Source organism: Microtus pennsylvanicus, chromosome 2, assembly GCF_037038515.1.
Source record: "Microtus pennsylvanicus isolate mMicPen1 chromosome 2, mMicPen1.hap1, whole genome shotgun sequence".
NCBI lineage: Eukaryota > Metazoa > Chordata > Mammalia > Rodentia > Cricetidae > Microtus > Microtus pennsylvanicus.
This window is the reverse complement of record NC_134580.1, coordinates 97,321,144-97,345,894: the sequence shown is the minus strand read 5'-3', so window position 1 is coordinate 97,345,894 and position 24,751 is coordinate 97,321,144. Positions and strand designations below refer to the sequence as shown.

Sequence of the window (24,751 nt, the reverse complement as noted above, 5' to 3'; positions counted from 1 at the left end):
TGGCATGTAGGCATAAATAACACTGCATGTATAATAAATAAATAAATCTTAAAAAAAGAAACTCCATATAGAATTTGCTTTCAATATTGCAAGGGTAGGCTTCTGGACAAGAAACTGCTCTTCCTTCACTGCTGACAGTATGCTGAACAAACTGAACAAGTGAGACACAGGAAAAAGACTGTTGAACATTGCCAAAACAAATCAAGACAATCCTTCAAGATTCTGCTTCACAGAAGAGTCTTCCAGATATTCTAGGCCTATAAGCGAAAGATGGATGGCCCAACATTGCAGAGAATTGTCTAGGCAGCTAGATGCGTCTGTTGTTAGGTAATATTACATCCTTTTGAGCTCTTTGATGGAGGTGAATACCAGTTAGATTTATAGTTTAGAACAGCTACATCTGGTATTAGAACAGGTTCCTCAATGTGAGGAAAGGAAGCATCACCAGGGTATAGAAAGTCAAGTTGTTAGACTTGGCAGTCAGGGAGTCAAGCAGGTAGGCAAGCCTCTACCAAATGAACTACATCTCCAACTCATAGTTTTGTGTTTTAATAAATGCTTTCTCTTGTGTAATTTAAATTTTTTTAAGTAGGATATATTTTAACTGAGATGAATATTTTGCCAAGAAATGCACTTACTTTGGCTGGAAGATGGCTCTGCCTGGGTTTCTGTATTAAGATGTGGACCTGAAGAAGTACGAAGAACTCCTTTATTGTAATTTGTCCATTCTTGAGTTTCTTAAAAAAAAACAAAAAAAAAAAAACTTTATATGATATATGAATACTCAAAGTAAGCTCACTTTGACTCTAACTATACCATTCATTTCTAAAGAGCTTAATCTACTAAGTTAAGGAACTAGCCAAACATAAACTTTAGTAAACTTTTCTTAATTTTTATATAAGATTACTACTGCTATTATTATTAAACAAGGTGTCCCACTGTAGCTCAAGTTTGCCATGCAGCCCAGTATGGCATGGAATCCTAGTCTCTCTAGTGCTAGAATAAAACATGTGGAATGTGGACCACCATAGCCAATCTAACATTTTTAAGGTTACGTAATTTTCAAAACTCAATTTGTCTCTTAATATTAATTTCTACTTACTAAGGTTAAGGTGAATGATGCCTCTAAAACTCACATTAATTCCCAAGGTCATATGTTAATAGTATGTGGTGGTAGATAATTGCATGGGGTCATAATGTTAGGGCCAGAAGGATTACATAAATGGCTTCATAAGAGGAAATTGGACTAAACTTGGTAAGCTTGCTCTATTGCCATGAGACATTGAGTCAACTGGAGATTCTGCAGAATTCCTCCAGCCTGGAAGCATCATCACATACTGAGCTTGTGGCAGTGCAATGCTTGGCAAAGCATAAAGAACTGCAATCTGGTCTGTATAACCCACCCAATTTGCGGCTTTCAATCTTAGCAAAAGAGAACAGGCTAAGATAATACTTCATATAATTACTATGCTGAATCCTTAACAAGGAAAACCAGCCTTGGGGCTGGAGATATGGCTCAAGGTTAAGAGCACTGGCTGCTATTCTAGAGGGCCAGAGTTAAATTCCCAGTAATCACACGGCAGCTCATGACTGTAAATCCTATTCCAGGGGATCCGACAGCCTAAAACAGAAATACATGCTGGCAAAACAACAAAGCATATAAAATACAAATAAACAAATTATTTTTTAAAATAAGAAAGAAAACTAGCGTTTTCTATATTTGAAATACATAAAATTACAAAAAACAAATTCTAGGACTGGGAATGAACAAGGTTAGTAGAACATTTATTTGCCTAGCACTCGGAACCGGATTCCCAGTACCACATAAAATTGAGCATGTGGCCCATATCTGTAATACTTACTAACACTCTGGAGGTAGAGACAAGAGTATCAAAAATTTAAGGTCACTTTTGGATACCTATCAAGTTTGAGCCCAGCTAAGATGCATAAGCGCTACCTCAAAAACAAAACAAGGGGGCTGGAGAGACGGCTCAGTGGTTAAGAGCACTGGCTGCTTTTCTAGAGGTCCTGCATTCAATTCCCAGCAACCATATGGTGGCTCATAACCATCCTTACTAAGATTTGGTGCCCTCTTCTGGCATGCAGGCAGACATGCAGACAGAATATTGTATACATAATGAATAAATAAAATCTTTAAAAAAAAAACCCAACTAGGCCAGGTGTGGTGGCACTCATCTGTAATTCTAGCACTTGAGCTGGTGCAAATGTGAAGATCAGGAGTTCAAGGCCAGCACTGGTTACCTAGAGAGTTTAAGGGTAGCCTTGAATGCCTCACATTCTATCTAAAAAAAAACAATAAACTTAGTCAGGCGATGGTCACAAACACCTTTAATACCAGCACAGGATCCACCAGAGACTGGTGAGTTCAAGGACAGGCTCTAAAGGTACAGAGAAACCCTGTCTCAAAAAACAAAACAAACAAAAAACCCAAATAACCAGAAAACATCAATAAACTCTTTTAAAAAAAGTATTAAAAGTGAGAAATAGCTGGGAGGTGGCGCATGTCTTTCAGGCAGATCTCTGAGAGTTAAGAGATCTCTGGTCTACAAAGCTAATTCTCAGACAGCCAAGGCCAAGCAGAGAAACCCTACTTTAAAAAACAAAACAAACAAAAAAGCAAAATGTGAAAAATAAGCCATGTGTAGTGGCTCATGCCTTTAATCCCAGCTCTTTGGAGGCAGACACCGATCTCAGGGAGTTTGGTGCCAGCCTGGTCTATATAGTAAGTTCCAAGTCAGCAAGGGCTATATAATAAGACCCTGTTTAAACATAAAGAAACAAACAAAACAAAAACCACAGTGAGAAGCAGTGGCCTATGGAATGGCTCAGTAGATAAGGGTACTACTCAGCACTAAGCCTAACAACTTGAGTTCAATGCCTAAGATCCACATGATAGAGAAAGAAATTTCTGCAAGTTGTCCTCAGGCTGTGGCATGTATACTGTGCATACATAAACTCATACACATACACTTAATTAAAATAATTAAAGTGAAAAATGCTTTGACATACCTCCCTCAAACTATCTTCACAGATACTGTCACCAAGGAACTGTGATTCCATTTGGCTATTGCGTTGTGCTAGAAGCAAAGCAAAATTTACATAATAAACAAGTCAAAATGAAACTATAAGGCTTATAATAGTGGTATACATCTTCAATCCCAACACTAGATAGGCAGAAGCAGGTAGATCTCTGTGAGTTTAAGACCAGCCTGGTCTACATAGCCAATGGTAGGCAGTCAAAGCTACATAGTGAGACCTTATTCCAAAAACAAACCAAAACTAAAATGTAAAGTTAATTTTAGTTATTGTGGTAGATTGAACAGGTATGGCTCCCATAGACTCATGTGTTTCAATGCTTGGCCCATAGGAAGTGGCACTATTAGCAGGAAGTGTGTCATTGTGGAGTGGGCTTTGAGGTCTCCTATAACCACATCCATCATGACAACTCACTTTCTGTTGCCTGCGGACCAAGATGTAGGACTTTAAAAAAAAAATTTATTTATTTAGCCTGCATGCCTGCACAAGCACCAGATCTCATTATAGATGGTTATGAGCTACCATGTGGTTGCTGACAATTGAACTCAGGACCTCTGTATGTAAGTGCAGCCAGTGCTCTTAACCTCTGAGTCATCTCTCCAGAACCCCTCCTCCCCTTTTTTTTTATTTTTTTGAGACAGGGTTTCTATGTGTAGCTTTGGAGAACTAGCTGTCCTGGAACTAGCTCTTGTAGACCAGGCTGACCTCGAACTCACACAGATATGCCTCCCTTTGCCTCCCAAGTACTGACGTACACCACCACCATCCAGTGATGTGGGACTCTTAGCTCCTTCTCCAGCACTAAGTTGGCCTACAATACCACCATGTCCTGCCATGATGATAATGGACTAAACCGCTGAAACTGTAAGCCATCCCAATTTAATATTAACCTTTATAAGAATGGTCATGAACTCTTTTCACAGCAATAGAAACCCTAACTAAGATTTCAGATTTATGTGCTGTTCATGATCCTGGTGCTTCTATCTACTAGGATGTTTCTAGGAAGCTATCACTTAGTAAGACAAAGTATCTGTAATAGTTTTACAGCTTCCTTCAGTGTTTCTCCACTAATAAGAAGTTTTTGGAGGAAATGAACTATTCCTCTGTAGTATAACACTTGTCATTTCATTAAATTTTTAAAAATCAAATGTAAGTGAAATATTACTTTACTTATCAACTCTATACCTGAGAGAATTTATATAGCATTAAAATATTTCCTATACTGAAATGTACTTATCAATCAAGGATTCAACAAACTGTTATTATTTAGCCTTCATAAAGATTTTGCTGCTAGCCTGGTGCTGGTGGCAAATGCCTTTAATCCCAGCATGCAGAAGAGAAAGGCAGAAGGATCTAAGTTCAAGGCCATCCTGGTCTACATAGTGAGAACCAGAACAGCCATTGAGAACCAGAACAGCCAGAGTTACACGTGGAAAACCTTTCTTGGAAAAAAAAAATTTGGGGCTAGAGAGATTGGCTCAGTGGTAAAGAGCAGCGGATGCTCTTCCAGAGGTCCTGAGTTCAATTTCCAGTAACCATATGGTGGCTCACAACCACCCATCTGGTGCCCTCTTCTGGCCTGCAGGCAGACATACAGACAGAACACTGTATACATAATGAATAAATATTTAAATAAATAAATAGAGGTCTTACTACTGATGTCCAGAGAGATTCCGTCAGCCTTGATTGAATCCTGATCACTGCTACAACTAGACGGGGTCCTGCTCAGGCTTTTTATCAATACACTGTTGACATTTTTATTGATATCCCCTTCAGTATGATGATCAAAAATCTGAAATTATCAAAGAAACATCAACATAGGGGCAAGTAAAATAGCTTAGTCAGTAAAGGCACTTGCTATATAAGCCTAGTAACCCTAGTTCTACTCCCAGAAACAATGTAAAAGAAGATAACTGATTCCATAAATTGTCCCATGATAGCCATATGCATGTTGTTTCAGGTTTCTCCTTCTACATTATGCATTTGCACAAGTGTATGTTCATGTGTACACTACATTGTAATTACATACTTCAAAACATCAGCATAATGTTATGAGCTTGGTATTTACAGACTAAATGTTGAACACCAACAAAAATACTATTTATAAAAAAATTTTCTATATAATTCATATATAATAACTTATTAAAGTTATCAGACAATTTAGGTCTTTAATGTTAAAATTTTCAATTATTTAGCTGCTAGCCACCAATATGTAAGCTACATCAGAAAAGGAAATTAGAACCTGGATAAAGGTGCTTGTTGTGCAAGCATGAGGTTTGGAGTTCAGATCCCCAGTGCCCAATAAAAAGCTGGACATAGGCATGCATGCACCTGTTCCCCCAGGACGAGAGAGCAAAGAAGGGAGGGAGGTGAAGAACAGCAGAGCCCTGGGGCTCACTGGCCAACACAACTGATTGTGGTGAGCTCCAGGTTCAGTGTGAGACTTGGTCTCAGAATAAGATGGAGAATGTTAGAGGAAAACACTAGATATCAACTTCTTGCCTATACACACACATGCATACACACTCACAGGTACAGACAACCATAAAAATTGTATCCTTCAATACACAAAAAAATGCAGACTAGAGTATTTAGTGTATATGTTACCCCTGAGAGTAAACAGAAGAAATGCATTTCTGACCGGGTGATGGTGGTACATACCTCTAATCCCAGCACTCTGGAGGCAGAGGCAGGCGGATCTCTTATGAATTTGAGGCCAGTCTAGTTCTAGGACAATTAGGGCACTAACACAGAGAAAACCTGTCTTGAAAAATCAAAAATAGAAAAGAAAAAAAGAAAAAAAAGAAAAGAAATGCATGTCTGGTCTATAGCCCAGCCAGTGAAAATTCATTTGGTTAAAATCGAGCCATGTAGCTCTGCTTTTATTATTTAGATCATTTAAGCATGGTTGTTTTAATCCCAGCACTCAAAATGCAGATAGGTCTAACTTTGATTTCAAAGCGAGTCTATTCTATATAGCAAGTTTAGGCCAGCCAGTACTATATAATGAGACTGTCTTATAAAAAAAACGAACAAACAAAAAAAACCCCAAAACAAAACAAAAAAAATCCAAAATATTTGATTTAACTTCAAATATCATTTTTATACTCCCTCCCTTTTTTCTTTTTAATGTAGGATCTTGCTGTGTTACCTAGCCTATCCTCAAATTTGTAATACTTAGTCTCTCCAGGGGCTGAGATTACAGGCACGATCACTGTCTCCATCAATACATGTTTTCTGATGGAAAAAATACTTGCCTAAATGCTAGAATAAAAGTTTTAGTTTTAAAGATTTCTGTTGGTACATGCTCTCAGATGTAATCCTAGCATTTCCAACAGTGTCTAAAGCAGGGTTAGGAATGTAGTTTAGGCTTTAAGATTGCATTAAGCCCCAGCACCGCATAAACTGGGCGTGGTGGTGCACATATATAATCCCATCATTCCAGAGGTAAGGTCAGAAGATCAAAAGTTCAAGACCATCTTTAGTAAGTTGAGTTCCAGGCCAGTATGGGTTATATGAGAGTCTCTCTTAAAATCAAAGTATTTAGAGGCTCAGAGGTTAAAAGTTCTCACTGCTCTTGGCTGAGGACCTGAGTTCAGTTAGCAGCACCTACTTGGAGGTTCACAACCATCTGTAACTCTAGTTTCAGGATCTGATGCCTTCTTCTGGCTTCTGCAAATATCAGGCATACATGTGATATACATATATGCATACAGGCAAAAACATAAAATAAATAGATCTTTAAAAAAAGAAGTAACTGCTGGGTGGTGGTGATATAAGCCTTTAATCCCAGCACTCAGGATGCGGAGGTAGGTGGATCTGAGTTCAAGGACAGTCAAGGCTACACAAAGAAACCCTGTCTCAAAAAACAAACAAAGCAATTAGTACTGTATAGCAGATATTCAACATTTGAACAAAATACCAATTTTCATAAAATCTAGTCAGACTTAAGTGTTATATTATTAGTTTCTTATACCTTTGGCTATTTCTCATTACCTAACCTCAGAGTCACTGAAATTATCTTCTATGCTTACTAGCTTATTAATTTCTTTTTTGTTTGTTTGTTTTTTGAGACAGGGTTTCTTGTAGCTTTGGAGCCTGTCCTGGAACCAGCTCTTGTAGACCAGGCTGGCCTCGAACTCAGAGATCCACCAGCCTCTGCCTCCCAAGTGCTGGGATTAAAGGTGTGCACCACCACGACCAGGCTTAACTTTCTAAAAATTATTATCATCAATCATCATCATGTGTCTGATGGGAGTGCTGGGATTAAAGGCATGTGCCACCACCGCCCGGCTCCTAATACTGGTTTTGTTTAGACCATGTATCTCCCAAAAAGTTTTACTTGAACTCAGCCTAGGCTGGCTTCAAACTCATGACCCTTCCACTTCAGTCTCCTGAGTGCTGGAATATTAGGTAAGTACTATCGCACCTAGCTACTTATATGGTTCCTTTCCTAAAGATTTATTTTCATTTTTAATTATGTATGTGTTTATGTCTGTGTAGGCATATACACTTACAAATACAGGTACCTGGGGAGTCCAGAAGAGGGTGTTAGAGCCTCTGGCATAACAAGCAGTTATGAAGCACCTGATGTGGGTGCTAAAAATTGAACCTGAGTACTTTAAGAATACGGGCTCCTAACCACTAAGCCAATTGTCTAGTCCCCTTATATGGTTTTTTTTTTTTTAATGTGCATTGGTGTCTTGCCTGCACACTTGTCTTGAGGGCATCAGATGCCCTGGAATAAGAGTCACAGACACCTGTGAGCTGCCACGTGGGTGCTGGAACTGAACCCTGGTCTTTTGGAGGAGTAGCCAGTACTCTTAACTCCCAAGCAATTTTTTTGCTCCCTCCACCTTATCTGGTTCTTAATAAAAAAGAAACAGACTCTTGGACACATCTTGACACACTTGTCTTGTCAAGCTTTTCCTTTTATAATTTGTGCTGGTGGCCATGTCAGAAAAGAGGTGGGCAGCAACTGAAGTTCAGGTGTCAGCCCCCCAGGAGGCAAATTCCTGATGGGTGAATCTCAACTAGGCAAAACCCTGAGACCACAGACTCCTGGATGTCTTTTGCTCTTGCTGTGCTTTTACATGTTTGCTGCTATCATATTTCTCAAGTATCTAGCATGGTGTGAATGGGAGTGGGGAGATCACCACTGCCTGTAATGTAGTGTTTACCCTGTGGAAACATCCCATCCTACTGTAGATTTTTAGGGGTGGATTATTATTAGGATGATTTCTTCCTAAACTGTACTATTAGATTGATAATAATGTTAGTTTAAATAGAATTTTGATACTTAAAAATGTAAATAAGGAAGTGTCACACAGAACACAAGAGTTTCTATTGAGAAGCCATATAGACTGGGCCTTAGGTTAATGATTAAGAAAAACAACCGAGTCCTAGTAGCCCAGCTAGTTTAAACTCTTTTAATCTTCATTTTGGGAGATGTGTTCACAGGTTTCAGAGTGCATCATAGCTGAAGCAAAGCTCTGAAAATAACTTAAAAGTTAGACTAAGAGAGCCAGGCGGTGGTGACACACACCTTTAATCCCAGCACTCGGGAGGCAGAGCCTGGTCTACAGAGCTAGTTCCAGGACAGGCTCCAAAACCACAGAGAAACCCTGTCTTGAAAAACATGAATGTACATGTGTTCTTGGGATAATTTAATTATGTAAGGGCCATGGAAAACATGTTGCTTTTTACTTGTATTCATTTTAACTATTCTTTTTTTTTTTTTCGAGACAGGGTTTCTCTGTGGTTTTGGAGCCTGTCCTGGAACTAGCTCTGTAGACCAGGCTGGTCTCGAACTCACAGAGATCCGTCTGCCTCTGCCTCCCGAGTGCTGGGATTAAAGGTGTGCGCCACCATCTGAAAATCAGAATGTAATCACATTGTAATTCTTATACTGCCTGAAAGATTTTGCTGGGGTATATAAGCAGAAAAGGACAGAAGAAAAATAGTTAAAATTAGTTAGAAGGAAAATACCAAGTCTGAGTTAGAAAGAATTAGAAGAAAAACATCAAGAAAGAGAGACTAGTGATGATGCACACATTTGATTCCAGCACTTGGGAGGGAGGTGCAGGTGGATCTCTGTGAGTTCAAGGCCAGCCTGATCTACAGAGTAACTGAGTTCCAAGTCTGCCAGTGCTGTTAACACAGAGAAACCGTCTTGAAAAACCAAAATGGGAGGGAGGGAAAATGTGTTAGATAACTCAGTAAGTAATGAAAGCACTTACCATGCAAGTCGGATGACTTGAACTTGATCCCTAGAACTTGATCCCAAGGTAGGAGAGAACCAACTGTGCCCCATCGCATTGAGTGCGTATGTAAACAGACACACACACACACACACACACACACACACACACACACACACACAGAATTTTCCAATTATATATAACTCCTGAAGAGATTCTTATACACAAAACAAAACTGAGGAATCACCAGCAAAAGTGACTGAATAATTAGAGTTGTACAAGTTCGATGCAGTATTATAGAGCACAAACTTGAACATCTATAATTTCAGGACTTGGGAGGTAGAAGCAAGAGGACTGGGACTCTGAGGCTATTCTAGGGAATAATGTAAGATGTCTCAAAAAGTCAAGACACAGTTCTAACCCTGGATAATATTTGTACAACTTTTTTTTCTTTTTGAGACAGTGTTTCTCTGTGTTCTGGATCCACCTGCCTCTGCCCCATGAACACTGTGATTAAAGGCATGCACTACCATGCAGGGTTTATTTATAAAATTTTTAATTGCATTTTTGTGGGTATTTGCCACAGCAATTCTCTGCCTCAGCCTTCAGAGTGATGGGATTACAGAGATAGGTTACTACTTCATTATCTTAAAAGTCCTCTTACCAATTGACCCCTGAAAATTCTATACAGAAATATTTCTCTAATCTATAGTAAGTAGAAATAGTTTCCACTTGCTTAGAAATTTAAAATTCAAGAGCATCTTAAGCCTTTAATCCCAACACTCGGGAGGCAGAGGCAGGCGGATCTCTGTGAGTTCGAGACCAGCTTGGTCTACAAGAGCTAGTTCCAGGACAGGCTCCAAAACCACAGAAAAACCCTGTCTCGAAAAACCAAAAAAAAAAAAAAGTTTTAAAATACAAATACAGCTGAGTATAGTAGTATATACCTGTAATCCTGACACTTAGAAAGTTACAGCAGCAGGGTTCTAGAACATCTATCTCAAAAGCAAAAATACAAGATTCAAAAACACTTTTGATTTCGGACAACTTACCTCCTGATTTTGTATACTATCATGTGTTTTGATTTTTTTCTCATTTATAACATTATCATCTTCTTGTACCCGGGTTCTTTTTGGGGCATTGCAAATTTCTATTTTGTATTCAGATGGTAAAATCTCTTTATAGTATGTGTCAATCAGAGCCTTTTCTTCGGTGTCTGTGCTGATAGAGTCTGAGGAAAGAATCTCATCAGGATATATAGGGAGATTTTCCTCATTTATATACTGAGATGGACTCAAGTTCAGTTTGACTGCATCAGCTCCAATGTCTGAATCTTTACTAGAGACTAGCTGAGTTTCTAAGTGATTTAAGTCAGTTCCACCTGCTGGAATCTGCTCCAGGTCATCAACAACAGTGATACTACAATTTTTCTTGTTTGGAAATTTGGGCAAAAAGATTCCCAATGAACATCTTCTTGTTTTGTCTTTGACAACGGCTGTTAGTGGTAGAGAGGTAGTTTCAGCTCCAATATGAAGATCTTCATTTTCTTCATCTCTACCACCACTGGAACCTTGATTATACATTTCTGTAGTTTGTGCTATACTCATATTATGTGCCTGGTTTCCTATTTCAAGTGATTGTTCTGTAGGAGGTAATATATGAACAGTCTGAAAGTCTAAAACATCCTCAGTTTTTCCATTCAAATTACTCAGACTTGGCTTAACACTACTAAAGCATGAAACATTAGATGAAACTATAGAGTTTGATGTTTCTTGAATACAGGTATCACTTTCAGGACCACTACAGTTTTCTGTTCTTGCCATTCCAAGCTTAGTATATTCATGAAGTACTTTCTCTTTGACTTGACAATCGATGAAAACAGTATGGGACTTGGTGACATCCAGATCACCAAAATTATCTAGAAACATTACAGTGTTATCCACAGGTAAGGTAGTTATTTCATCTGCTGGGTCAGTTTTATTTTCTAAAGCAGTGGTTTGACTTCTAGAGATTTCCATGTCCTTTGGCGTGTGTGCAGACAAAACTGGTTTAAAAGTTCCTGTTAATGGCACAAAACTGAAGTCCTCTCCATCTTCCAGGTTAATTTTATTACTTATTTCAAACACAGAACTCTGAGTGGTATCTCTATTATTTTTAGCATTCTCTGGAAACGTCTTGTTGTTTTGGAGCCTAAGGCTTTTTCTTCTCTGAGTTTTGTTTGGCAGAAGTTCATTCAGAAATCCAGGTTTTTGTATATCTTTGGTATTTTTCCAAGTGGCTAATTTAGATGTCTCAGAATCATCATTAGTATCTTTTCTAGGCCCACTAGTAGACCCTTCCTCCAGTATTGTTAGTTGGCTACCTTTTGATGCTAGATGGTTGCTTTCACTATTTTTTGAAATGGACACAGTCTCTTCAGCAGTAGTAGACATCCCTTTTGGCTTCTGTAGGCATTTTTTCTTGGATAACTCAAAGTCAAATCTGTCTGGAAGGGCACTGTTCGCCTCTGATTGATAGTCAATGAAAACAGTATGGGATTTTGTCATTTCTAGTTCCTCGTGACCTTCAATAGACATCACAGCATTATCTGGGTGGCTAGGAGTTATTTCATCTGGTGAAATAATTTTACATTCTAAAGCAGTTGTGTGACTCCTAGTGATTTCCATTTCATCCTGTCCACATGCATACAAAATGGTTTTAGAAGTTCCTGTCATAGGTAAAGGAGAATCATGTTTATCTAATAAAGATCTATGGTTTATTTTCACCGTGTAACTCTTGGTGACATCCATATCATTCTCATTACCCTCTGAAAATAAAATGGTTTTATCAATTTGTAGTCCATGAGCACTTTTTCTTTCACAAATTTCAACATTTTGCTTTTCCTTCAGAAATTCAGGCTTCTGTATACTTCTGTCCTTTAACATGTCCATCTCATTAGTAGTTCCTACAGTTTTTTCTATAGGAGTGCTCACATCTATTTGGCTGTTTCTATGTTCTAAGTTAGTCTTACTTTGTTCTTGTATTTCAGAAGGCCCAAACCCGATTACAATAGTGTGGCTCTTGGTTAGATCCATAGTTTGTTCCTCCTCTGAAGAAATTATCATCTTATGAGAACAGTCAGGTGTGGGATCATCTAAGTTTTTCCTCTGTGGCTCACGAAGTTTAGAATTCTGGTCCTGTATTGTATGTCCTACTGTTACTTGTTCATCTAAAACTGTACCAGAAGAGGATATATTATGGCTTCTTGCTATGTCCTGATTATAATCAACTGACAGAGGAGACTTTTTACCAAGACAAGATGAAATCTTCAAAACTGGATGTTTTTCTTTGCTTTCGAAGTCAGTTAGGATGTTTTTGAGTATAATGCTTGCTTTCTGCAATGGTTGGGTAAGACTTTTAGTCACTTTTCCCCTGTCATCTGAGGAGTTTTTGCTCTGAGAATAAGACTCAGTGGAATTCTTTGAGGCTAAGTCAAAAGCTGTAGGAATAACTTGACTTCTTAACTGACTTGTATAACTTTCAGACAAATCCATATCTTCACCTGCTAAGAGTTCAATCCTTCTGTCAGATAATCTATTTGTTAGGCTCTCTTGTAATCCTTTCTTAAATACTTGAGGAACTGTAATATAATTTACATTCATTTTCTCATCTTCTGATGTAGTTATATGATTTTGGGGAATCATTTCTTTTTCAAATACTGGTATATTTGTAATATATTTTTTAATGTTTTCTTGACCTTGTGTGAACATCTCATTATCTATTACAATTGTGTGACTCTTGGTAATTTCCATGTTATCCTCTTCTGAATAAGTAGTTTTCTCTATGAGTGGGCCAGCAACTGGACTGGCACATACTTTAGAATAATTACCATCAGGCTTCAGCAAACTTTTTTCCTCCTTCATACTTGATAGACACTTCGTCAGTTCCATTGCATCATTGCTACTAGAATAAAAAATTGTCTTATAACCTTGAATAGTTGGACTAGAACATATAGATTTTGAAGTTTTATCGAATGTGCTGGCACCTTGATTGGTCTGTGAGACTGTATGAGTTTCTGGCTCCATATTATGACTTTTGGTAATATGAATTTTATTTTCAGGGTTTAGAAAAGAGACTTGAAAAGCAGCATTTAGCTTATCCTTAAGAACTGTTTTCTTCTCTGAAGCTTTAGTTTCATCAACTGTTGTAAAATTCATCATGACATTTTGAGTTTTCATTTCTGTTTCAGATAAATTACTTTCTGATGGCAAAATCCATGTTGTATAGTTAGCTGTCAACTCCATACACTCATTGCCATAAATTACAGTATCATGTTTAAATCCTCCTAAGTTGTCCTGCCCGGATGGAGGAATCGAAGTCTGAATACAGGCTGTATGACACTGGGTCAAATCCATCCCATCATCTTGTTCGCTAAAGATTCTAGTCCTATTACTACTGTTTTTATCAACATTAAGAGATACATGCATTTGATGTGTAGAAGAGACACTGTTTGATTCTTTGGAATAAATAGGTATCTCAGAATTTTCCTTATCAAGAGAGGTACTATATTTTCCTGTTTTTAATCTTTTTATGAAGCTGTCATAATTTAATTTTTCTGGGAAAGTATTTTGACTTATGGAAATTAGGGGGCATTCTAATTTCTTTTTAATTCTTGATTCCTCAGCATGATTCTTTAAATTCTGCAGAAAGGATGTGGTGTCTATCTTTGTGGAGTTGTCACTTTTGGGATTATTTGAAAGGCCTTTGGTAATCATCACAGTGTGACTTGCTGTCAGGTCCATTTGGTTTTCATCTGAAAAAATGACTGTCTGGTCATTTGCATGTTTCTTTTCATGGTTGTAGTCTATAACTGAAAGCTATAATAAAAGAAAAATAGAAAAATGAGATGAAATATAAGGTCTTTTGTAATTTATTATTACTTTCAGTTTTGTCAGTTTAAAGGGACAACCTCACCAAACAAATTAAATTTATCCTTCTCAAAGATCTCTGATGCACTTTGACAGCTGAGAGGTTTTGTCAATTTAAAAGGACAACCTCACCAAACAAATTTCAGATCAAATTTCTCTCTCATGATGCCTTTCATAGTCTTAAAAATACTTTTTCATTATGCAAAAATAGCTGTCACAGTCATTCTGACATATGTCTAAAACTTCTGTTTTCACAAACCCAAAGAATTTTTTTTTAAATATTTATTTATTTATTATGTATACAATATTCTTTCTGCGTGTATGCCTGAAGGCCAGAAGAGGGCACCAGACCTCATTTCAGATGGTTGTGAGCCACCATGTGGTTGCTGGGAATTGAACTCAAGACCTTTGGAAGAGCAGGCAATGCTCTTAACCGCTGAGCCATCTCTCCAGCCCCCAAAGAATTCTTGTGAGTTCCAAGGAGCCGAATTGAAGGATCCACCTTAAACAGGTCAGACACATCCGCCTCAATTCCCTGGTCCTAATTTTTTTTTTTCCCTTAATTTAACTTTGTCCTCTTTTCTGCAAATACCTTAACCAGGTGTAAGAGATACCAGACATTTCCATGCCACAAACACCGAACAGGAGCAAAGAGACCAGCTATGCCAGGATATGGCCAGCACCACAGATTTGGGTACAACACCAGCACCTGCAACAGTAGCTAGCAACTGTCTCTAATTCCAGTTCCAGAGGACCTGGTGCCCTCTTCTGGCTTCTCTGGGCATCAGGTGTGCACATGGTGCACAAACATACATGAAACAAAACATTCACAGACATTGTAACAAAATAAATATTTAAGAAAGGAGAAATAAAATCTCTGAAGAGTTTACTCTTTTCAACCTTAAACAAATTCGTCTGTCTACTTGCTCACAATACACACACACACATTTTCTCTCTCTCTCTCTCTCTCTCTCTCTCTCTCTCTCTCTCTCTCTCTCTCTCTTTTTTTTCATTTTAGAGACAGGGTTTCTCCATAGCTTTTGGTTCCTGTCCTGGAACTAGCTTTTCTAGACCAGGCTGGCCTCGAACTCACAGAGATCCGCCTGCCTCTGCCTCCCGAGTGCTGGGATTAAAGGCATGCGCCACCACCGCCCGGCTTCTCTTTTTTTTAATATTTATTTATTTATTAAGTATACAATATTCTGTCTGCGTGTATGCCTGCAGGCCAGAAGAGGGCACCAGACCTCATTACAGATGGCTGTGAGCCACCATGTGGTTGCCAGGAATTGAACTCAGGACCTTTGGAAGAGCAGGCACTGCTCTTAACCACCGAGCCATCTCTCCAGCCCCATGCACACATTTTCTATGTGTATGATGCTAGACAAGTTACCACTGAGCTACAACTTCAATTTAAAAAAATATATATTTTAATAGAATTCTGAGATATTTTATGTGCTCATTAAAGTTTGAGAAGACTTGGTATTATTCAAATTGGATCTAATTTTATCAATTAGTTGAAAATATAGAAAGTTTTGATAGGCCATGATTTTACTTTAGTAAATTATCTCAAAATTATATTTCTGTATTATAGTTGAAAATACAGAAAGTTTTGATAGGCTATAACTTACGTTAGTAAATTATCTCAAAATTAGAGATTACCATAAAATTTTCTGTTATTTAACTTTGGGAGATTAAATTATGAAGACATTTGCATGATCTCATACCTCCTTTTGTTGCACCTGGGTCTGAATAGGAGCACAAAGTAATGTGTTCATACCTATGGAGCAAACAGAAAAAAATTATAGCAAGAAAAACATAATGCCAGGAGTCTGGTTTTCTGTTTTAGGACCTTCATCAGTTAGATGTATTTATTAGTGGCCTGGTTGCTTGGTTGTCAACTTGACACAAGTTAGAGTTATCTGTAAAGAGGAATCTCATTTGAAAAAATGCAAGGCATTCTCTTACTAATAATTCCTGTGGGAAGGCCCAGCTCACTGTAAGAGGTAGCATTCCTGACCAGGTGCTCCTGCTTTGTATAAGAAAGCAGGCTGAGCAAGCCAAGAGCAAACAGGTAAGCAACAGTCCTCCATGATCTCTGCTTCAGTTCCTGTGTCCCTATTCTTCCTGTCTTGAATTCCTGCCCTGACTTCCTATCATAATGGACTACAACTGTAAACAAAAATAAACCCATTCCTTGCCAAATTGGACTTGGTCATGGTGCTTAAAACAGCAATAGAGATCTTACTAAGAAAACTAGTTACTAAGTTCTTCATAAGGACCTATGAATTAAACATCTTTAAGATTTTGAACTCATATTTTCTTCCCCAAATCCTCCTTTTCCAATGCAGGATATCAAACCCAGGAACACACTCACGGCAAGCAAGCAATCCATTCCTGAGTTACACTGTAGTCTTAAAAGGCCTTTTTCTAATGACAGAAAACAGTGATTATTATATTCATTTTGGAAATAAAATATTTTACCTGTGCTAATAATTTTATTTTTTATACCATTTTGGTTTTTTAAGAGCATCTTTGTACCCTTGACTGGCCTGCAACTCACTCTGTAGACCAGATTGGCTTCAAATTCATAGAGATCCAACTACCTCTGCCTCTCAAATTCTAGAATTAAAGGTGTGTGCCACCACACCTGGCATTTTTTTTTTCTATTTTGGCTCATCTATCCCAAGCTGGACTTGAATTTGCTAGGTAACCATGGATGACCTTGAAGTTCTGACCCTCCAGCCTCCACCTCCCGGGTGCTAGGATTACAAGCGTATACCATATCTACTTATTAATTCTTTTAAGATTAATTTATGTGTATGGATGTTTTACCTACATCAAAGAATCTAAATGAAACAAAAGGTATATGATTAAGAAAAGTATTTTGGTTATACTCACCAGTAATTGCACAATAATTATCATCTGAATTCTTATTCCTAAAAAAAATATTATGAATTATATCCAAAGAAATTATGAAGAATCACACAGTTGAAGGAATAAGGAAAATAGCTAGGAATAGTGGCGTATGCGTTTAATCACAGCACGTGGGAGTAAGAGGCAAGCAGGTTCAAGGCCCAGACTAGTCTATGTGGTGAGTTCCAGGACAGAGCTATACACAGTGAGATCCTCTCTTAAAACAAAAACAAAAACCAAACCAAACCAAACAAAAAGATTAAGGAAGACAAAAAGGTTTTCATCAGCTAACTAGCAGAAAATTACACACCCTTACTTGAATGGTCTTAATAATGTGTTAAACTAAGAACACCATAAAAACATGCTTTGATCCATGCCTCTCTCTCTCTCTCTCTCTCTCTCTCTCTCTCTCTCTCTCTCTCTCTCTCTCTCTCTCTCTCTCTCTCTCTCTCTTTTAAGACAGGGTCTATATAGTCGTGGTTGTCCTGGAACTTACAATGTAGACCATGTTGGCCTTAAACTCAGAGATCCACCTGCTCTGCCTCTTGGGTGCTAAGAGTAAAGGCATGCTTTCTTTTCTTTATACATTTTTAATTTTGTTTATTTATATTTTAGGTATGAATGCTCTGCATGCATGTACACCTGCATACCAGAAGAGGGCATCAGATCCTATTATAGATGGTTGTCAGCCCCATGTTGTTGCTGGGAATTGAATTCAGGTCCTCTGGAAGAGCAGCCAGTGCTCTTAACAGCTGAGCCATCTCTCCAGCCCCCAAAAGCATGTTTTCTTTTCTTTATTTGAAAGACCCATAAATCAATTCATTTTCTAAAACCTCTACACTTAAAAAAAATTAAAGAAAAAAGAACACAAGTATCTACAGTAAAAAGCTGACTATATACTATTAAATAATCTAATTTATGTTGTTTTTCATAAAAGCTAAAAATCAGCATGTAAAATTCACTTCTGCAAGAACACTCAAAATAACTCACTGTGGAATCATCCAAAGGGGGGAAAAATTGCTTTTCACTTTTTTATTCTTCACTATTTCAAAACCATAGCTATTACTAATTCAATTTACTTCAAACAATTTTAATTTTAGAATCTTAATAGGTGGGGTAGAGAGCCAGCTTAGTAGTTAAGAGGACCTTCCAGAGGACTTGAGTGTGATTCCCAGCACCCACATGGCAGATTACAATTGTCTACAACTCCAGTTCCAGGGAATCTGATGTCCTCTTCTGGCCTCTGTGAGCACTGCATCCACATGGTACACAGACATGCAGGCAAAACTCTCATATACATAAAATAAAAACAAAGAAACAAACAAGAAAAATCAAAGATAATAAAATAAATACAAATATGCATCTTCTGTGAAGGATCTCATCTTTGTTCAGAAAGTTATTTTCAGAGGTACTTCATGATGTATGTATAAACATGTGCATTGAATGTATACACACACAAGTAAATACAAACACATATGTACCTGTTCTAGCTGAGCAATTACATGTAAAATGTGTAATTTATTTAATCATATCCTTTTTGCCATCATAAAGGATCTTTATGCCATCTTCATGGTCTTTCACATCTTTTGCTATTAATAGCAATATAATAAATATAATTTATTTATAATAATATAATAATTATAATAAATATAATCATTGCTATTTATTAATAGCAATATAATAATAATATAATAAAAGTTTTGGTGAATAATCTTACATAGTCATAATTTAAAACATTTACAAGTAGATTGATGAAATAAGCTCCCACACATGAAAGTTATACTAAGTGATGAATTCAAGAATTTATATATAAAAATGGAATTTGTTATCACTAAAACTATACTGTACACTTATTTTTCACATATAGCAGTACATATACTAAATTCTAGTTTGTATTTTGAATTAAAGCTAAGTGGCAGGATGCTAAAAAAGTATTTAATGTTTTTCATTTAATAGAAATAAACAACCACTTAAATATAATTAGTGTATGCCCCTTTACTTACTGTAGATTCAGGACAATTTTTTTGGTTTCTGTCTCTAAAAATAAATAAAAATATAAAGTTGATCAGAAATGCTTGATTAAGTATTAGAAAAGTTATATAGAGATGTTAACAGCAAAATTTTAAAAAGGACTTACTAGCCAGGCAGTGGTGGCATATGTCTTTAATCCCAGCATTTGGAAGGCAGAGGAAGGTGGATCTCCGTAAGTTCGAGGCCAGCCTAGTCTACAGAGTGAGTTTCAGAACATCCAGGGATACACAGAGAAATCATGTCTCAAGGGAAAAAAAAAAGGGGACGAAAAAAAGAAAGAAAGTACTATTTAACCTTTCTGTCTCCCTGAATAAAGGTATACTTCATTTCTTTTTTTTTTTTTTTCCTCTTTTTTTGTTTTAGTGAGGGGTCCGTTCAATGAGGGGTCAACTTGCTATATATAGCTCAGGATGGTATTGAACTTGTTATCCTGCCTCAGCTTAGGAATGCTGGGATTACAGATATGAGTCCCCACATTTGGTTGAGAATATACTTTGTCTACGTGTTTATATATATGTTCATTTGGGTGTGTACAAATATACATGCACATGTGTGAGCATCTAAGTCTAAGCCAGAAGTCCTTATGCAGGTATGGCAATCATCTTTACCAACAAAGCTATTCCCTATCCCTAGGGATACGTTATTTAAATAGTAACATAAGGCTGGCAAAATGACTCAGTAGGTGAAGTCATTTGCTGCCAAGTAGGACCCAAATTCAACCCCAGGAGACCACGTGGTAGAAAAAGAAAAGACTCTCGACTGGTTTTTGACCTCCACCCATCTTATGATGCATGCATGTCACACACACACACACACACACACACACACACACACACACGAGTGTGTGCGCACAGATAGAAGAGAAACTATGAGTACATAACCACAGAAAAATTGTAAAGAAAACAGATTACCAAAGACTGCAATTACGTATTTACCTGTAATTTCTGAATTTCTCTCTGTTTTCATTTGAGACTCTGTCTGGAATACTCTAGAAGAGAAAAAAAAAAGAATACTGAAAAACTTCTTTTTTAAATTTTACTATAGATTTATTATTGACCTGTGAAGTACTTTTTTTTTTTTTTTTTTTTGGTTTTTTTGAGACAGGGTTTCTCTGTGGCTTTGGAGCCTGTCCTGGAACTAGCTCTGTAGACCAGGCTGGTCTCGAACTCACAGAGATCCACCTGCCTCTGCCTCCCAAGTGCTGGGATTAAAGGTATGCGCCACCACTGCCCGGCTGTGAAGTACTTTTTTGATAGTGTGCAAATTTGCTTTTCACTTTAAGAAATGGTAAAATTCTATACACACACACACACACATGCGCCAAAGAATTGCTTCGTTTATTTATTCATTATTTTTGTTTGTTTGTTTCTTTGAGACATGGTTTCTCTATAGCTTTGAAGCCTGTCCTGGAACTAGCGCTTGTAGACCAGGCTAGCCTCAAACTCACAGAGATCTACCTGCCACTACCTCCGAGTGCTGGGATCAAAGGCGTGTGCTACCACTGTCGGGCCCTCATTCATTATTTTTATGGTTTTTTTTATTGTTTGTTTGTTTTTGGAGATAGGCTTACACACTTTAACTAGCCTAACTTATAACTCCCTATATAGAACAGGCAAGTTGAGGTGTGGAGGCGCATACCTTTAATTTCAGGCATAAGGAGACTGAGGCAGGGGATCTCTGAGTTCAAGGCAGGCTGATCTAAAGAGTTCTAAGATAGCCAGAACTACACAGAGAAACCTTGTCTTGAAAAATGCAAAACAAAAAACAAACAAACACAAATAAAAACAGGCTAGCTTTGAACATAAGGAGATTTACCTCCCTCTGCCTCCAAACTACTGACCAGATGTAGTAAAGCACACCTTTCATTCCAGACTTGGTGGAGTGGTTCTCAAGCAGGTGGCTCTCTATTAGTTTAAGGCCAGCCTGATCTACATAATGAGTTCCAGGATGAGAAGTTACATGGTGAGACCCTCTCCCAAAAAAACCCAAAATTTAAAAAAGGCATATGTCTACCAAATCTGAAAATCAAAGAATAAAAACATTATAATACCAACTGGATAGATCTAAAAGTAATCTGTAATTCTACAAACAATAAATAATGTACTCCAGATTCAGGGGATCCAGCACCCTCTTCTGGCCTCTGGAAGTGAAACAAACATTTATTGGGGAATAGCAGAGTTTTATAATGGGAACATGCAAGCCAAAGTGAAGCAAATGTGTTTAAAGGAAGTTGAGGCATTGAGAATTTTTTTTAATTAGTAAAAACGGAACAATTCCAGCTATTTGGCACACAGAGATAAAAAGACTTACTTGTGACTAGGCGTTTAAGATTAATATAGACAACACAACAAGATCCCATTCCAAAAAAGCAAAAACTAAACCTCCAGAAGTTTTGAAATGTTAGTAAGAAGTTTTGAAAATGGGGATAGAGTCGGTCGGGGTGGCTGTGGGAAATTCACAAAAGTCTACTTAGATGCAAACTTTCATTGTTAGTAAAGACCAAAGTGTTGGTGTCAGCTCATTGGTGAAGGTACTATAATGATGGAGTATCATTTAAATAAAGAGTTTGAACAGCTGCATTCTAGAGTTTGTTTTGGCTATGGTTTGAGGGAATACAGTCTGTTATGGCTGCTGCTATTCCCCAATAAATGTTTGTTTCACTTCATTTTTTTTCTTAAAGACAGAATCTTAGCTAGCTTTGAACTCCTGATCCCACTGTCTCCACCTCCTGAGAAAGTAGGTATTTATCTAGTGGGTTCCTGAGAAAGTGAGTATTTATTTAGTGGGTTATGGAGGGGAAAGAAAAAGAGGGGAAGGAAAAAAGGGGGAAGAGCAGAGAGAGAGAGAGAGAGAGAGAGAGAGAGAGAGAGAGAGAGAGAAAAGAGAGAAAAGAGAGAAAAGAGAGAAAAGAGGGGGGAGAGGAGAGGAGAAGAGACCTCTTGGGGAGTGATGGAAAAGAGGTTTTTTTTCAAGACAGGGTTTCTCTGTGTAATAGCTCTGGCTGTCTTAGAACTCACTTTGTAGACCATGCTGGCCTTGAAGTCACAGAGATCTGCCTGTCTCTTCTTCCTGGGTGCTGGGATTAAAGGCAATATAAATAATCTTTTTAAAAAATATTAACAATCTTAATCATTTGAAAATCTCTATTTGATAACTAGGTTATTTATATGTTACATATCCAATAAAATGATGCATATAATTTACATAATATCTGTCATACTATAAATATTTAGTAGTGCCTTATTTATTTATTTATTTATTTGAGGCAGGGCCTCACTATGTAGTCCTTGAACTCACTATGCAGCCAAGACTGGCCCTAAAGTTGGAGTGACCCTGGTTTCAGTCTCCTAAGGGCTGGAATAACAGATATATGCCACCATACCTGACTTAGTAGTGGCAATTGATAATAAATCAAATGATATATCTAAATTCACTTCTTTTAATTATGTTTTTCACATTTACTTATTTTATGTGTATGTAACATGTGTACATGCACAAACGTTAGTAAGCATATGCCATAGCGTCCATGGGAAAGTCATATAGATAGCAGGTATTCAAGGTCTGCTAAGGATATAAAGTAAGTTCAAAATAAGCCAGTGCAACTTAGTAAGACTCCATCTTGAAACACAAAACAAAAACAACAACAACAACAAAAACCAATAAAAAACCCATGAATAACAACAAAAAATATGGACATTAAAAAGTTTGGAGAAATATAAATGAGGAATGAGAAAAGAAAGCAGATCAAACTCCAGAGCTTTGCTAAGAGTTCTAAACATAAAACAATACGGCCTCTTCCTAAAATGTGTAATCTGGTTACCTCACACAAAAGGTAAGTGAGGTAGTCTAAGGTAAACAGAAAATAAAATTTTGACAATTCAGCATTTACAGAAAAGAGCTATCTTGAAATAACCTCTACTCCACAGGAATATCTCAGAAATAACTAATTCAGAACATTTCAATCCATTCAATGTTGAAGAAAAAAAACAAACAGAATCTAGAGTTACATATCATATCTCACACTAGAAAGGTGGACTTAGGGCCAGGTAGTGTAGTGGGTATTCGCACTGCCCAGGACCTTGAGTAGTGCTTCTGCTCTGCCAACAGACTCCTTTAAAGGAAAGAGGCAGGCAGTCACTCTCTCTGCTCTTGTGCTGGTTTGTATTTGGTAGGAGTGAAGCGGGTGCCTTGCTGTTTGTGCTCTTTCCCCTTGGGCAGAACAACTGCTGTGGTATCCAACCTGTCCTGTATCAGTGAGTATTCACCCCTATTATATACATCTAAATCAATTCTTCTGAACCTCCCCCAGACTACTGTGGATTCTCGTTACAAGGTAGTGGTGGAGCATGCCTTTGATCCCAGTACTCGGAGTCAGAGGCAGGCAGATCTCTTTGAGTTCAAGGTTAGCATGGTCTAAAGAGTGAGTTCCAGGAGACAGGGCTACACAAAGATGGAGTATAGGAGTTCAAGGTCAGTTTAGTCTACCTACCTCAAAAAACAACATCAACAAAGCAGAACCACAGTCTACAAAAGGAACCTTAAGATTGAAAGAAGCATAATTCATTAACAAAAAGATAAATATTCCCAATGGGCAGCCTTTAATCCCAGCACTCTGGTGGCAGCATTAGGGGGATGTTTGTGAGTTGAGGTCAGCTTGGTCTAGAGAAAGAGTTCCAGAGACAGGATCCAAAGCTACACAGAGAAACCATGCCCTGAAAAAACAAAAAGGAAAAAAAAAAAGAATAGGGGCTGGAGAGATGGCTCAGTGGTTAAGAGCACTGGCTGCTCTTCCAGAGGTCTTGAGTTTAATTCCCAGCAACCACATGGTGGCTCACAACCATCTGTAATGAGATCTGGCGCCCTCCTCTGGCATGTGGGCATACATGGAAGCAGAATGTTATATACATAATAAATAAATAAATAATTTAAAAAAGAATATATTACCCAACACTATGTACCAAAGGTGTTGAAAATTGTATTATTTATAGATTTCAAAACATAAAGCAATTACTTCTATGAAAGAATACAAAGGAGAAATATACTAGAAACAAAGAAAGAGTTAAGATAGCAAAAATAAAACTCATGAAACAAAAGAAAAAATAAAATCACACAATTAAGACACAACTGGGAAATAGTGTAATTAATCTTCAAAGGTAATAATAAGCTTATCCTATATTTCTAATTTTTAAACTTACTTTTTTTATGTTATATGAATGTTGTTCCTGCAGGTATGTTCATCTACCACATGTGTGCCTGATACCCATGGAGGCAAAAAGAAAATCAGAGCACCTAGAGCAGTTGTGGGAACTGGACAATTGGGAGCAGCCATATGAGTGCCAGACAGGGGACCTGAATCCTCTGGAAAGACAATCAGCTAGCTATTGCTCTTAAATCTAAAGCTATCACTCCAACCTTGCTATTTCTAATTTTTTTGTTGTTTGTTTTCTGTTTTTAGAGACAAGGTTTCTCTGTGTAACGGTCCTAGCTGTCCTAGAACTCTGTAGACCAGGCTGGCTTTAAACTCACAGAGATCTACCTGCCTCTGTCTCCTGAGTACTGGGATTAAAGGCATGTGCTACCACAGCCTTTGTGTGTGAGTGTGTGTGTGCATTGGTGTTTTGCCTGCATGTATGTCTGTGTGAG

General features: G+C 37.6%; 1 protein-coding gene across 1 annotated transcript in view; it reads right to left on the bottom strand.

Moving 5' to 3' along the window:
- Window positions 1-24,751, bottom strand: part of Knl1 (kinetochore scaffold 1) — a 66,035-nt gene that overhangs the window by 27,170 nt on the left and 14,114 nt on the right. The window contains exons 6-13 of the mRNA XM_075961811.1: window positions 20,044-20,096; window positions 19,081-19,114; window positions 17,063-17,100; window positions 15,889-15,941; window positions 10,310-14,113; window positions 4,711-4,849; window positions 3,031-3,098; window positions 639-737 (exon numbers count right to left, since the gene is read on the bottom strand). Coding sequence (XP_075817926.1) covers window positions 639-737; window positions 3,031-3,098; window positions 4,711-4,849; window positions 10,310-14,113; window positions 15,889-15,941; window positions 17,063-17,100; window positions 19,081-19,114; window positions 20,044-20,096 — 4,288 coding nt within the window. The remainder of the gene's footprint in view (window positions 1-638; window positions 738-3,030; window positions 3,099-4,710; window positions 4,850-10,309; window positions 14,114-15,888; window positions 15,942-17,062; window positions 17,101-19,080; window positions 19,115-20,043; window positions 20,097-24,751) is intronic.